Here is a 15950-nt window from a genome sequence, read left to right as displayed (position 1 = left end):
CTGGTCTGCCTGTCTGTGTCTGTCTGTCTGTCTGTCTGTCTGTCTGTCTGTCTGTCTGTCTGTCTGTCTGTCTGTCTCTGTCTCTGTCTCTGTCTCTGTCTCTGTCTCTGTTGTCTGTCCTCCTCCTTGTTCTGGCTCTTGATGACTATCTGCCTGTCTGTCTGTCTGTCTCTGTTCGTCTGTCCTCCCTCCTTGTTCTGGCTCTTGATGACTATCTGCCTGTCTCGCTCTCCCGTATCTCTCTCCCTGTCCCTCACCAGTGGTGAGTTCAGGGGCGCCGCGGCCCGAGGGGAGCTGACCCTGCATGAGGTCCAGTGCCGTCTGGATAAAGAGGGTGCATCCGACTGGTAATTGACCTCATCATGAACGCCACGAGCGACCGTATCTTCCAGGAGAGCATCCTATTGGCCATCGCCCTGCTGGAGGGCGGAACACGGTCATCCAGGTGAGAATTAACCCGTGCCAGGGGCATAATGTGATATGAGTAGACATGTTAGAGAAGAGGTAGAGTGGGAAGACTGGCCCAGAGGAGGAGAGCAAGAGAGTGGAGGCAGAGCAGGAACTAATGGTCTGTCTGCTGGGAGAGGTCCAAGCTCTAAGCTCTGAGTAGCTCCCCAATGCGTCACTACCTCCCCTCCTCTCAGCCAGCCAGAAGGGGTTGCCTATGGCAACCAAAACCAATTACTTCTCTGACTGCACTGCAAGTTAAGAGAGGAACATGGGGATAGTGGTGGGAGCGGGGTGGCTGATGTTGGGCAGTTACATTTTCTAACTTTGCACCTGCGTTTTTGAGTGTGTGTGTGTGTGTGTGTATCTCTGTGTGAGCTAATGCGTTACAGGCCTGTTACGTAATAGGGCTTGTATTTGTATAGTGGTTTTAACCTGATAACCCTGGCTTGCTTCCCACTGCACAGGCAGTTTACTCAAAGGAACTCACATATGACTCCTGTTATATTAACTACAGCATGTCACTGGCTGAATAATGCAGGACCACAGAGCCTTATTAACTGCGTCTCACTGTGCTGTCAGAACAAGGGGAGGAGGAGCAGCCCTGGGAGCAAATGTTCTAGACAGACCGAAGACACTGTAGAAAACCACACCCTAGTTTGTAGTCCTCATCCCACTGTCTCACCTCACACAGATCCACATATCACACAGCATACACACCCAGGGCAGCTGTTTGTAGTGTAGATTTGTTGAGTGTTTTGGTCAGGTTAGGGTTAAAAGGCTATATGTCTTCCTCTTTTGCTGATAGTAGATAACAGTGGGTGTGTGCCATGAGTGTGTATTTCTTTTGGCAGTGGCGATGCGCCCTGTGAAGTTTGGGTTAATTATTGCAAAGTCGTGTGGTGTGTGTGTGTGTGTGTGTGTGTGTGTGTGTGTGGCGTGTGTGTGTGTGTGGTGTGTGTGTGTGTGTGTTGTGTGTGTGTGTGTGTGTGTGTGTGTGTCGTTGTCTGTGTGTCTGTGTGGTGTGTGTGGTGTGTTGGTGTGTTTGGTTGGTTGGTGGTTACCAACCTCATGGCAAGAGTGTTCATTCTGAAGAGTTTCTCACTGCAATGTGGGGTGTGTGAGAGAGTTGAGCAGGGGAATTACTGCCATTACTCATTGAGACTTCTATTGTAAGGGGATCGCTGGTCCCATGCCTTTTTTAGTTGAAGCATAATTTATTCCCACTCTTTAACACCATTATGCTATCCTGCACACCCACTGGGGCCTTGGAAAGGACCTCCCTGCAGAAACATATACAGGTAGTAGTCAGGGAAGAGATTGGCAGGATAATGTATTATTTGGAGGGGGTGGGGTTCTCATTGTAGCCAAGGGCCTGCACAACTACACACAGGGCTTCTTGCTTTCATAATCCCAGATTGTTTTTTCACTCACAATTTGCAGGGAACAAGTCAGCTTTGTTGCGGGATCACGTGATGGTGCTGAAGTGAATCATATCAGCAGTCCGATCACTTTCTGTCTCTTAGAAAATGCTGGACCTCTCTTCAATGACAAAAAGGCTCTTGATGTCAAATTTTTTGTTGGTAATTGGGGTAGTCGCCGGGCCAACAGGAAAGAGGTAGGGAAGGAGGGGAGTGATGAAGGGCCAGTAGTATGAAGGACGAAAGGGAAAGAGCTGAGGTGAGCTGCAGCCCTGAGCTGTATGTCCAGCCCTAGGGGGAAAGAGGAAGTGCGTTAGTGAAAACAAGATGATTTATTTATATTTGCACACAAGAACATACAAAAAATATGATAAGAGTTTAAACTCTCTGGTACAGAGTGGGACCTCGACAACAGCCAGTGAATTGCAGGGGCCAAATTCAAAACAACAGAAATCCCATAATTAAAATTCTCCAAACATACAAGTATTATCCACCATTTTAAAGATAAACTTCTTGTAAAAAAACTTCTCCTTATGCAACCGCTCTGTCAGATTTCAAAAAGGCTTTACGGCAAAAGCACACCATCGGATTATGTTAGGTCAGTGCCGTAGCGGTACAGAGAATAACCATATACAGCCATTTCCAACCAAGGAGGTGTGACAAAAGTTTCACATATGTGTGTGTGTGTGTGTGTGTCTGTGTGTTTGGTTGGTTGGTGGTTACCAACCTCATGCAAGAGTGTTCATTCTGAAGAGTTTCTCACTGCAATGTGGGTGTGTGAGAGAGTTGAGCAGGGGAATTACTGCCATTACTCATTGAGACTTCTATTGTAAGGGGATCGCTGGTCCTCATGCCTTTTTTAGTTGAAGCATAATTTACTCCCACTCTTTAACACCATTATGCTATCCTGCACACCCACTGGGGCCTTGGAAAGGACCTCCCTGCAGGAAAACATTACAGGTAGTAGTCAGGGAAAGAGATTGGCAGGATAATGTATTATTTGGAGGGGGTGGGGTTCTCATTGTAGCCAAGGAGCCTGCACAACTACACACAGGGCTTCTTGCTTTCATAATCCCAGATTGTTTTTTCACTCACAATTTGCAGGGAACAAGTCAGCTTTGTTGCGGGATCACGTATGGTGCTGAGTGAATCATATCAGCAGTCGCATCACATTTCTGTCTCTTAGAAAATGCTGGACCTCTCTTCAATGACAAAAAGGCTCTTGATGTCAAATTTTTTGTGGTAATCTGGGGTAGTCGCCGGGCCAACAGGAAAGAGGTAGGGAAGGAGGGGGAGTAGTATGAAGGGCCAGTAGTATGAAGGACGAAAGGGAAAGAGCTGAGGTGAGCTGCAGCCCTGAGCTGTATGTGCCAGCCCTAGGGGGAAAGAGGAAGTGCGTTAGTGAAAACAAAGATGATTTATTTATATTTGCACACAAGAACATACAAAACAATATGATAAGAGTTTAAACTCTCTGGTACAAGTGGGACCTCGACAACAGCCAGTGAAATTGCAGGGCGCCAAATTCAAAACAACAGAAATCCCATAATTAAAATTCTTCAAACATACAAGTATTATCCACCATTTTAAAGATAAACTTCTTGTAAAAAACTTCTCCTTAATGCAACCGCTCTGTCAGATTTCAAAAAGGCTTTACGGCAAAAGCACACCATGCGATTATGTTAGGTCAGTGCCTAGCCACAGAAAACCATACAGCCATTTTCCAACCAAGGAGGTGTGACAAAAGTCACAAATAGCATTAAAATGAATCACTTACCTTTGATGAGCTTCATCTGATGGCACTCCCAGTTCTCCATGTTAGACAACAAATGTTTGTTTTGTTCGATAAAGTTCATCTTTATGTCCAAATACCTCCATTTTGTTGGTGCGTTTAGTTCAGAAATCCAAAGGCACAATGCGCGCTCTCAACATCAAGACCAAAAGTCAAAAAAGTACAATAAAAGTTAGTAGAAACATGTCAAACGATGTTTAAAATCAATCGTCAGGTTGTTTTTGTCATAAATAATCAATAATATTTCAACCGGACAAAAGCTTTGTCAATAGAAAAGGAGAAACAAGAAAGGCGCGTTCCCGATCACGCGCAGGACTCATGGCTGGAAATTTCCACTGGCCTCATTGAAAGTGCTGTATCTCCCTCATTTTTCAGAGTAAAAGCCTGAAACAATGACTAAAGACTGGCCACATGTAGAGGAAGCCATAGATATCATGAACTGGGTCCTAAGTCTTTGTATGGTGGATAGGCTTTCAATGGAAAAACATCCTTTCAAAATAATAGTACTTCCTGGTTGGATTTTCCTCAGGTTTTTGCCTGCCATATATCAGTTCTGTTATACTCACAGACATTATTTTAACAGTTTTGGAAACTTTAGAGTGTTTTCTATCCAAATCTACTAATTATATGCATATCATAGCTTCTGGGGCTGAGTAGCAGGCTTTTTAATTTGGGCACGCTTTTCATCCAAAATTCCGAATGCTGCCCCCTACCCTAGTGAAGTTAAAAGGCAAAAGAAAGGGCCTCCTGAGTGGCACAGCGGTCTAAGGCACTGCATCGGCCGGGATGTCTTTGTCCAATCATGCTCTAGCTACTCCTCTGGTGGGCCTGGCGCATGCACGCTGACACGGTCGCCAGTTGGACGGTGTTTTCTTCCGACACACTGGTGCGGCTGGCTTCCGGGTTAAGCGAGCATTGTGTCAAGAAGCAGTGTGGCTTGGCAGGGTTGTGTTTCAGAGGACGCATGGCTCTCGACCTTAGCCTCTCCCGAGTCCGTACGGGAGTTGCAGCGATGGGACAAGACTGTAACTACCAATTGGATGTCACAACATTGGGGAGAAAAATAGGTAAAAAGTTGTTTTTTTTAAAGGCAAATGAAAKGAGCATGTGCAGGAGAGGTAGAAAACACAGAGGTGTGTCAGGCCCAGCCCCCTTTCAAAATAATATATAATAAAAACAAACAGAAAAAGTATCCAGATTTTTAAGACTAAGAATATAATTTTGCAACCCAGGCAGGCTAAGGCTGTAGTATTGAGCCAACCAACCCACAGGAGCAAGGAAGCAGAGGCTTGTACTGTACATTGGCTACCGGTGGTCACCCGTATGGAGATATCTATCACCTGTGGCTACTCCCGTTCAGAGCCTTAAAGTCAATGTATGGCGCTGCTCCAGCATAGACATCCAGATAGGTCAGACAGTAGTGACTACTGCCAATTGGATTGTGACGCTCCTTGCTCTGTWTGGAAGGCTCTCTGACCCACGCTAGAAGTTGATGCCCACACTYTTGGCTATTACAGCACTGGCAGTGGGCAGAACAGCCTGCTGGCTGTGGTGAGGTCATTATGTTTGTTTCAAGGGATAACAAACTTGATTCCTCCTCTGTAGAAACTCAGATTAGGTCATTGTTCAGTATTTCACTCGTTTTAATTGAGTCTGAATTGATTGTCCTTTGCATGATGGAACACTGTCTTGAACAAGCTTTCTGGTCCACTATTGGTTATTATCAATGCTCAAAGGCCAAACCGGCTTATTTTCTATTTTCTTCTTTGTCTTGTGAGTGATATAAAAAAACAGAACTTCTTAGAAAACCAATCCCTTCAGGCCTGTAGGTTCGAGAGAAAAGTATAAATATAATTGTCAGAGGGAGAGGGGGCGTTTGACGGGAGGCTGGACACTGACATCCCATTTTGATGATAATGATCAACTCTGCCTTCTGACAGACCTGTCATTTCACCGAGATAGCAGGTCACTCTCTGCAACAACAAAAAAGAGGAAGCTCACGCTGCTGGTGTTTTGGCACATGTGCAGATCAAATACACCGCTGGAACTCCGATTAAGGTGTTCCTAATACTTCAAAAGATTTCTTTGAAATCCAGGTGTTTTAATCGGCGTGTGCTGATTATGYCCTTGTGGCAATTAAGAGAGGAGTAAGGTGTTTACATGACTAATGCCATACTCGGCCTACTGCCGTAATCAGTTTAATATTGTGTTGTTAGTGTGCATGTAAACATACTCACTGTTCCAAACTCTCCTGAACTCCCCCCTACAATTCCACCATGCTGATGGAAGTGGCTGGCAGGGGTTGTGATTGGATACTGGGTGGTTTATTTGTTTTTCTATCCTCTTATACTGTATGTGACCGGGCCTTGTGTGAGAGTGGGTCTCCGTGGTTACCGACTGGTGGGCACGGCACGGTACGGTGCAGGAGCCCTCCAATGATTACAGCCACAGCTCTGTCGCTCAGAGCCTGCGATATAAATAGAGCTTACATAACTGCCCCTTGTTGATGCCAAGAGCCAGCATAGCAGTGAAGGGAGAACAACAAAAAAGAGAAAGGGAGGAATGCAGAATGACCTTGTTTTTTTTATGGAGGAGGCCCCTTTGCCCAACATTGGGGAGAGACAGAGACCATAGTGCACCCAGTGGGCCCTGCAGGTAGGGTCTAGTCTGCTGCAGAGAAGAGGATAAGCTGGTGGTTTCCTGGAAGAAGGAATCAGCAGGTTGATAGTGCATTTCAAGGGCCCAGGGATAAATAAGCTCACCACCACAGCCATGCTGGTGTAAATTACACTTAGCAATGCCCAAGTACAATTGAGTATCACCTAGTAACTACACCGTAATGCCTAGTCTACAGTCTTAGAAAAAAGGGTTCCAAAAGGTTTTTTCAGCTGTCCCCACAGGGGAACCGTTTTGGTTCCAGATAGAATCCTTTTTGGTTCCATGTAGAACCCTCTGTAGAAAAAGTTCTACCTGGAACCAAAAGTGTTCAACCTGCAACCAAAATGGGTTCTTCAAAGGGTTATGCTATGGGGACAGCTGAAGAGCCCTTTAAGGTTCTATATGGCAAAAACATTTCTGAGTGTATAATAAAACCCCTCAATTTTCCCATAGAGGAAAATATCAATCTTCCTTCCGTGTTGTGTTATTGTTGCAGACTATGACATGTTGTTATGTACCCATATGTACCAAAGAACAGGCTTTAACCCGAATGCTCTGCACTAAAACTATGGCTAAACATATTGTAAATGTCAAAAAAGTACAGAGGGGCGAGAGAAGAGACATGGAGAAAAGTCCTGAGACGCAGGATCAGGGATGGGATGGAGGTCGAAGGTCAGGGGGGGCCACAGGGGACATCAGCTGGGCAAGATATAGATTATAAACCTGTTCCAGATAATTGGAAACTGATAGCCAGTAAGTCAGCAAACTGACAAGTTCCTTGATATGTGTAGATGGAACAACAGGCAAATTGCCCTGACAGTGTTTTTCCTTAGCAGGCTCTGTTCCTGCTTGTGCTGCTGCTGCTGCTACCGCTGCTGCTGCTGCTACTGCTGTTGCTGTTCTTGTCTTGAACATAAGGCGACAGTCAGGTGTTGGCATAATGATGGTCATCCAAGTGATCCGAGATGGAAGTACTTGTTTTTATGGTCACAGTCATGAAGGCTTCCCATTCAAACTAGGTAATGTTTAAAAAAAAGTTGCTTTCTGGCAGTTTTCCCCTCTGTGTGGCAATGTGGGTGGAGGTTTGCCTGGTTACATAGCCACTGTTGATTTCTGATCCTAATCACTATCAATGAATGAGATTGGTGTTAACCTTGTTGAAAGAGGGACAAACTACAGTACTTTGATTAACTTAATTTTAACTTTGAGTGTGTACTATCAGGTCTTGGCTACTGGTGGACCTCTGTGAGTACTGTTGAATGCATGCCCGGTTTTAATTTTAAATGTTCTTGTTTTCTTGAAACTTTTTTTAATACTGTATTCTGTATGCCCCCCCCCCCCCCCTCTCTTCCCTCTCACCCACCTGCCTTTGGTCTCCCGTCCCCTCCTCTCTCCCCCCTTTCCCTCTCACCCACGTGCCTCTGTCCCCCCCCACACACACACACCTTTCCTCTCACACCACATACACACCATGTACACACTTCGAGCAACTCTGGTGCTTAAAAGGTAGGGCAGGATTTTCCTCCACTTCTTTCCCTCCTTCCTCCCCTGTTATCTGATGTAACAGGCTCAGTGGTAGTGGCTCCCTCCCTTCAACAACTCAGCTGATTACAGGCCTTATGTAAGGAGGGATAATAAAGGGAAAATGGGACAGGATATACCAGCCTGTAGCACATGGAATAAAAAGGTGTCAATTAGGCTGCATACTTTCACTTGAAGTTTTGTTTTGGTTATATTATTGCTAAGTACTTGATGCTGAATGTGCTGAGTTGACACACTTCCTGTGAATGTTGTGTACCTGGCTGGGATTGTTGTGTACTTGGCTGGGATTGCTGTGTACCTGGCTGGGATTTCTGTGTACCTGGCTGGGATTGCTGTGTACCTGGCTGGGATTGCTGTGTACCTGGCTGGGGTTGCTGTGTACCTGGATATGATTGCTGTGTACCTGGCTGTGATTGCTGTGTACCTGGCTATGTTCTCTGTGTGAATGTATGTACAGTGCAGCCTGCCCTGCACAGTACCAGTAGAGTTGTGCCCCTGGGGCAGAGAACAGATGGTATGATTTCAGGTGAGCACAAGGAGGGTTATGTAACAGAGCTGCAGAGAGAGAGCCTCTGGCTGCATAACAGACAGGCAGGCAGGCAGGCAGGCAGGCAGGCAGGCAGGCAGGCAGGCAGGCAGGCAGGCAGGCAGGCAGGCAGGCGGACGAGATGTGGTCAAACGGAACAACAGATATGCTAGACCTTTAAGCTGTTTACCTTGTATTTGTTAAATGGGAAATGTGCATATGTAGATCATCTGACAACATAATCATAATACGTCACTATGAAAACCTCTAGCTACCAATTCCCTTATTAACACAGAGTTAACTGAAACAAAACCTCTTAAATCTGCAACATTGACTTGTTCTTCTTGCCCAATTCCAGAAATCCTTCTTCATGCGTCTGACAGGGGAAAACAAGTCAGAGATGTTCTTCAAGGTGTTCTATGAGAGGATGAAGCTGGCCCAGCAGGAGATCAAGGCCACTGTGACTGTCAACACCAGCGACCTGGGCAGCAAGAAGAAGGACGAGGAGCCCCCAGACAAGGACACGCCCACCGCTAAAGGAAAGAAAGGTCAGGGGTCAGGGTAGCAGGGCTGATGTGAACAGCATCCTGGTCCTGTCAGGTGGGACAGTTAATACAGTAAATTTACTACACTCGGAAGATGGCAGAAATCATAAATCAGTCATTAACAAATTCTTAGTTGTTTGATACTGCAGTGCAAGCTGGGGCCAGATGATGAAGTTCAAGGTCTGTGACAGCTCCAGCTCTGCTCCTGTGTACACTGTACAGTGAGACTCTCCTCTATGTTACTCTGGTGTCCCCTTCGTTGTGAGTGTCTCTTATTCCTCATGTTCTTCTTTTACCAGGGAAGGTGGTGGCTACGGTGGCGGTTGCTGCGGTGACGGAGGAGGTCAAGGAGCAGCTGGTGGAAGCGTCCACGGTCACTAAGAAGGCGTTCACCACGTACCGCCGTGAGGCCGAGGCCGAGGAGCACCTGACCGCCGCCGAGTGTCAGGGCCCCGCCAGCACGCCTGATGACCAAGAGGGGGAGATGAGTGTCATCATTACCATCATGCAGCCCATACTGCGCCTCATGCAGCTGCTGTGTGAGAACCACAACAGGGAGTTGCAGGTTGGTCAGCCACACCACCAGGGGGCACTACTGTGGTTTACGATACACCAGTTAGTTATAAAGGGGGGCTGCAGTGGTTGCTCAGGCCCTATGGCACACTTACAGTTTCAGTATTGGTACATTTCCATCACCAGATCGTTATAGAGAAATGAAACCAGATGGTGAAAATAGACATTATTTGTTGGAACAACGTGATGCAACTGTTTCCGTATCTATCTGATAGTGTTTGGTCTGGTTTCACTACGAGGACAAGTGTGGTTGTGTTTTTAAATGGGGAGGTTCAATATCTCAGACAGACATTGAACTTCCCCCACTAACATACTCTTACTCCACATCATTGACAGATAGCTGGATGCTGAATCACCATGGCTCATCATCAGTTTTGTGCACTGTATTTGGCCTCTTTGGATTGATCCTGAGGCAAACACAGCGGGCTAAGTTAATCATGGTTTAATCTCATTGACATGTTTAGACACGAGTTAAAGATGCGTCTCATCCCTAAATAATCCAGCCATTGATTTAAACTTGAATAAAATTATATTTGATTCGTCACATGCTTCGTAAACAACCAGTGGCGTGTATTCATTTTCATTATTAAAAAATATATATATATATATATTTAGTCTCTCTTTTTTTCATAATTTTACTTTAATTCTTAAGAGGCTGAATGTATCTCACAGGAGAAAGCATCTGAGCGAGCGAAACAGCACTCCTCTGTCTCTACGTGTAGACTATCTTTATGATGCTGTCTGGTCCAGATGATTATGATATTGTTCCTGGATGTAGCATTGAAGGCAAGGGAAGCCAGCGAGCATTTGTCCTCCCTTGATAAAAAAAGTATTAAAAATTTGCCAATCACTGTTGACCTAAATTGAGTAAGCTCAACTGTGAATGGTCCTGGCACACCAAAAATAAGTGTCAAGGGAAGCCAGCTTTGAATTTGGCGTCACTCCTATCAAATCCCATTGAGAGCATACGTAATTGACAGAAAAATGTGAATTGTTGCATCTAGTTGTGTTGTGGTCCTCCGGTGGCTAGCTAGCTAGCTAAAACTGTCCCTTTCCTAAATTAGCCATCGATGGAAATAGGGATTTGGACTTGTGGTTTTACTTAATTCTACTCACTGGGCAATGATTATAACAGTGATTCTGATCCAACGATGAATTCATATATTGTTGTGCCCTGGCCTGAGAGTATGGAAGTTCAATATGTAGCTAAATGTAGAAAGCTAATGTTAACTAGCTAACGTTGCCCATGAATGGAAGTTAGGCTTTCGAGCAAGCATTTTAGCCAGGTACAACAAAAAATAAAAGCGTGTATGACAGAGTGATAAACTGTTTTGTCAACATGAAAGAGATGGCATTGGCATTTCTCTACAAGTAGGGTGAGTCAACATGTTTTTCTACTTGCACGAACAAGCATGCACACACAGAAATCAGAACCATGGATAGCCACGTCATATTTAGCTTATGTTGATTGGACTAAATCATTTTTTAAACATGTCTTACTGTATTAGACTAAGCAGAGGTGATTTGATGATGTTGAAGATGAAATGGTGCTGGAAGCTCCTGTTTTCTTTGAGACTTGCAGTAACTCTTTGTGGTTATAAATCAATAGTTGTCTATTGGTCCGAAAATGTTGGAAACATTAACTTGCTTGACCATGCTGTAGGTCATGTAACTGGCTGTTACTGTACATGCAATATGCTTTGTGGACTTCACTGGACAGAGGTTGCTATCCGGTTTTGTGATAAAACAAAGGTGTGGTTGAATTTATGTCTTCTTATTGTCTGAGCCTGTATATATCCCGGTCGCAAGGCATATTAATGAACAGGTTATAGAGCAAACAACGTAATTATCACAACACAGGTTGTAATATGGGGGGGGGGGGCTTGGCTTGGCTTCCCCAGTGATTTTACCCATGCACTGCTACTGTAAACAACAGGTGTCGACTAACAGTGAAATGCTTACTTACGGGCCCTTCCCAACCGTGAAGAGTGAAAAAAAAACTAAAACACATAATAATAAAAGTAATTATAAATACACATTGAGTAATGATAACTTGGCTATATACACAGGCTACCAGTACCGAATCGATGTACGAGGTAATTGAGGTGGATATGATAATAAATAGTAGCAGCAGCATGTGATGAGTCAAAGCTAGTGCAAAAAGGCTCAATGCAGATAGTCCGGGTAGCTACAGTTGAAGTCGGAAGTTTACATACAGTACACCTTAGCCAAATACATTTAAACTCAGTTTTTCACAATTCCTGACATTTAATCCTGGTAAAAATTCCCTGTCTTATGTCAGTTTGAATCACCACTTCATTTTACGAAGGTGAAATGTCAGAATAATAGTAGAAAGAATTATGTATTTCAGCTTTTATTTCTTTAATCACATTCCCAGTGGGTCAGAAGTTTAAGTTCAATTAGTATTTGGTAACATTGCCTTTAAATTGTTTAACTTGTGTCAAACGTTTCAGGTAGCCTTCCACAAGCTTCCCACTATAAATTGGATGAATTTTGGCTCATTCTTCCTGACAGAGCTGGTGTAACTGAGTCAGGTTTGTAGGCCTCCTTGGTCCACACACTTTTTCAGTTCTGCCCACAAGTTTTCTATGGGATTGAAGTCAGGGCTTTGTGATGGCCACTCCAATACCTTGACTTTGTTGTCCTTAAGCCATTTTGCCACAACTTTGGAAGTATGCTTGGGGTCATTGTTAATTTGGAAGACCCATTTGCGACCAAGCTTTAACTTCCTGACTGATGTCTTGAGATGTTGCTTCAATAAATCCACATAATTTTCCATCCTCATGAAGCCATCTATTTTGTGAAGTGCACCAGTCCCTCCTGCAGCAATGCACCCCCACAACATGATGCTGCCACCCCCGTGCTTCATGGTTGGGATGGTGTTCTTCGGCTTGCAAGCCTCCCCCTTTTTCCTCCAACCATAACGATTGTCATTTTAGCCAAATAGTTATATTTTTGTTTCATCAGAACAGAGGACATTTCTCCAAAAAGTACGATCTTTTTCCCCATGCGCAGTTGCAAACCGTAGTCTGGCTTTTTTATGGCGGTTTTGGAGCAGTGCCTTCTTCCTTGCTGAGTGGCCTTTCAGGTTATGTCGATATAGTACTCATTTTACTGTGACTATAGATACTTTTGTACCTGTTTCCTCCAGCATCTTCACATGTTCCTTTGCAGTTATTCTGGGATTGATTTGGAATTTTCGCACCAAAGTACGTTCATCTCTAGGAGACAGAACGCGTCTCCTTCCTGAGCGTTATGACGGCTGCGTGGTTCCGTGGTGTTTATACTTGCATACTGTCATGACGCTTTCCCCCCTTTTCCCTCTCACTACTATAACTGATGTGACATAAGAAAACCCCTTGGTTAACATAGAGATTCTGGGAACATCAGAAGTGGGGGGAAATGAACTATATGGTAATCCGACCAACTGAACATATGCGGTGGTACTTAAGGTATATTATGTCAGTTCGGTTGCCCTCTGGCACATTCTCATCAATGATAGAATGACAAACTCTACTGTGGAAAGTGTAAACGTCAGAGGTATCGGATTCACATGGAATTGTTGTTTAATTCAAATGTTTGAATATGAAATTATTTGTGAAGAGATTAAATGTAATTTTAGCTTCCAAATGAGAGATTTGGATTTTCATAATTTTGGGCTTCTGCTCAACTTGGGGCCCGCCCCTGTGAAGAGACATGGGTTATAAACTTTTCAGACACACCCCTCTCCCTCCACTATAAAAGCCATTGACAAAAATATAACTTCCTGTTCCGGGTACATTTAGGATGACGATCCGATGTCAGAATGGTTCAGATAATAACTACAGATGGTATGAACTTTGAACTCGTATTCACTACAGAAGTGATACCCCCTAGCCGTTGAGTTAGCAACAGCTGCTACAAACGTAGGTTAGGAAGGACAGTCAGAGTATCCCGTCTACTACCCACGACGTTACTCCAACGTATCCAGTGACCACCAGAGACATTCTTCAAAGGACAGAGGACTCGGGTTGGCGATACGGTCTTCCATCTACCACCAACCTACTGAAGCGCAGCTCAGAGTAAATATTTATTGCATTTTCCTTTTTCAAATGGGCGGTAATATYGAATGCATAAGATACTGTATTTACGATGGTACAGCTTCGCCTATGTTCCAGTCTCCCGCTCTTTCACTAAAATCCCGCCCCTTTTCTTTGTGTAACAAGCTGTCATATCTATTCTGCCCGCTAGGAACGTTTTCCGTTATGACGGCACTTTGTGATCAAGTTATGATTTAATTGTGTATGTGTGWTTCTGTGTGATTAGTTAGGTATTTAGTAAATAAATAATTAAAACCAATTTTGTATTGCTGATTCAACTTGWTAGCCAGGATTCTTGCAGATAACCAAGGATTTACCACTTTCAGATGAGACTGAATAAAATGACGATTAATGTGACTGCTATGGATGTAAAATATTACTAAATCTTTAAGAGTTTATTCGAAAGATAACAGCTCTATAAATATTATTTCGTGGTGTCCCTCTCTAGTTAATTAACATTTACATGATTAGTTCAATCAGGTAATATTAATTACGGAGAAATTATTTTATAGAATAGCATGTCATAGCAATTAATCTGGCATAGTCAAAGACACGACAATACTATTGTTTGTACAGATGAACGTGGTACCTTCAGGCGTTTGGAAATTGGGCTCCCAAGGATTTTTTTCTGAGGTCTTTGCTGATTTATTTTGATTTTCCCATGATGTCAAGCAAAGAGACACTGAGTTTGAAGCTAGGCCTTGATATACATCCCAGATACACCTCCTGGGAGGACTCAAATTATGTCAATTWGCCTATAAGAAGCTTCTAAAGCCACGACATCAGTTTTTTGAATTTTCCAAGCTGTTTAAAGGCACAGTCAACTTAGTGTATGTAAATTTCTGACCCACTGAAATTGTGATACGGTGAATTATAAGTTAAATAATCTGTCTGTAAACAATTGTTGGTAAAATTACTTGTGCCATGCACAAAATAGATGTCCTAACCGACTTGCCAAAACTACAGTTTGTTAACAAGAAATGTGTTGAGGGGTTGAAAAACGAGTTCAAATGACTCCAACCTAAGTGTATGTAAACTTACGACTTCAACTATATTTCGTTAACTATTTATCTAACTATTTAGCAGTCTTATGGCTTTGGGGTAGAAGCTGTTCAGGGTCCTGTTGGTTCCAGACTTGTTGCATTGGTCCTGGATGGCAGGGAGCTCGGCTCTGCTGATGTACTGGGCCTTACGCAAATGCACCGCCTCTTAGGCAGAGGGCATCTATAACAGGCAGCCTTTTTAACATTAATAATTTATATTTTCTGATAATATTATACTCAAAGCCAGTACTTTTGTAGTTTTTCAGTGGAATAACCCCATTTGTTCATAGAGGGATCTAAGGTTATTGTTCATAATGTTTAGAGTGAATGTATGAATTAGTGTGTCTTTAATTCATAAGTTGTGTGTCTCTTTCTGCTCCAGAACTTCCTTAGGTGTCAGAACAACAAGAACAACTATAACCTGGTGTGTGAGACGCTGCAGTTCCTGGACTGTATCTGTGGCAGCACCACGGGAGGCCTGGGGTTGCTGGGACTCTACATCAATGAGAAGAATGTAGGCCTCATCAACCAGACAGTAGAGAGCCTCACAGAGTACTGCCAGGGACCCTGCCATGAGAACCAGGTGGGCACACACACTCACACCTCCTGCTACCTAGATCAAAAGCTTTGTTTTTTATGTGTGGATGGAGTATCATGAAACGTTGTAGTCAAATGACCCAGTGTTTGCGTATAACTGCTGTCTCCATTTCAGTAATTGCAGGGTTGGTCTTATTTGGCAGTGCTTTAATTAAGCTTTTAAATTCTCTTTACAAGCCCAGATAAGTCCCAGTACACAGCTCCATACCAAAAAATGTGTCCCTTGCATGGCTTTTTCTTGCAGGATCATGTCAGACTAAACAAAGGCCTTTGTAATATTGTTTTCCGATTCATCTGGAGATATTTTGACTCAATCATAAACACAACGTCAAAAAGTTTCCTGTTTCTCTGTCAGAACTGCATCGCCACTCATGAATGCAACGGTATCGACATCATCATCGCTTTGATCCTCAATGACATCAACCCCCTGGGCAAGAAGAGGATGGACCTGGTGCTGGAGCTCAAGGTTGCACCCTGTTTGTTTTCCTTTATTATCCATTTGACATATTTCTTTGTTCTGTCTTGGTTTAATGCATTTTTTAACCAACAGCACTCATGACAACCTGAATGTTATTCATCCTCCTGATGTTCTGTATCCCTTGTAGGGTTGCAAAGGGTCTGAAACTTTTTCAGGAAATTTTCCATGGGAAGTTAAGCCCGGGAATTTTGTTTAAATTCATCAAAAGAGTTAGCTTATAACAGTGAA

General features: G+C 43.7%; 1 protein-coding gene across 1 annotated transcript in view; it reads left to right on the top strand.

Moving 5' to 3' along the window:
- Positions 1-15950, top strand: part of LOC111969325 (inositol 1,4,5-trisphosphate-gated calcium channel ITPR1-like) — a 165818-nt gene that overhangs the window by 81190 nt on the left and 68678 nt on the right. Inside the window, exons 44-47 of the mRNA XM_070445560.1 lie at positions 8745-8934; positions 9231-9496; positions 15030-15230; positions 15600-15710. Of these exons, the coding sequence (XP_070301661.1) occupies positions 8745-8934; positions 9231-9496; positions 15030-15230; positions 15600-15710 (768 nt within the window). The remainder of the gene's footprint in view (positions 1-8744; positions 8935-9230; positions 9497-15029; positions 15231-15599; positions 15711-15950) is intronic.

Source organism: Salvelinus sp. IW2-2015, linkage group LG1, assembly GCF_002910315.2.
Source record: "Salvelinus sp. IW2-2015 linkage group LG1, ASM291031v2, whole genome shotgun sequence".
Classification (NCBI taxonomy): Eukaryota; Metazoa; Chordata; class Actinopteri; order Salmoniformes; family Salmonidae; genus Salvelinus; species Salvelinus sp. IW2-2015.
Note: the sequence above shows the minus strand (reverse complement) of the source record. Positions and strands in the feature narration are given on the sequence as shown.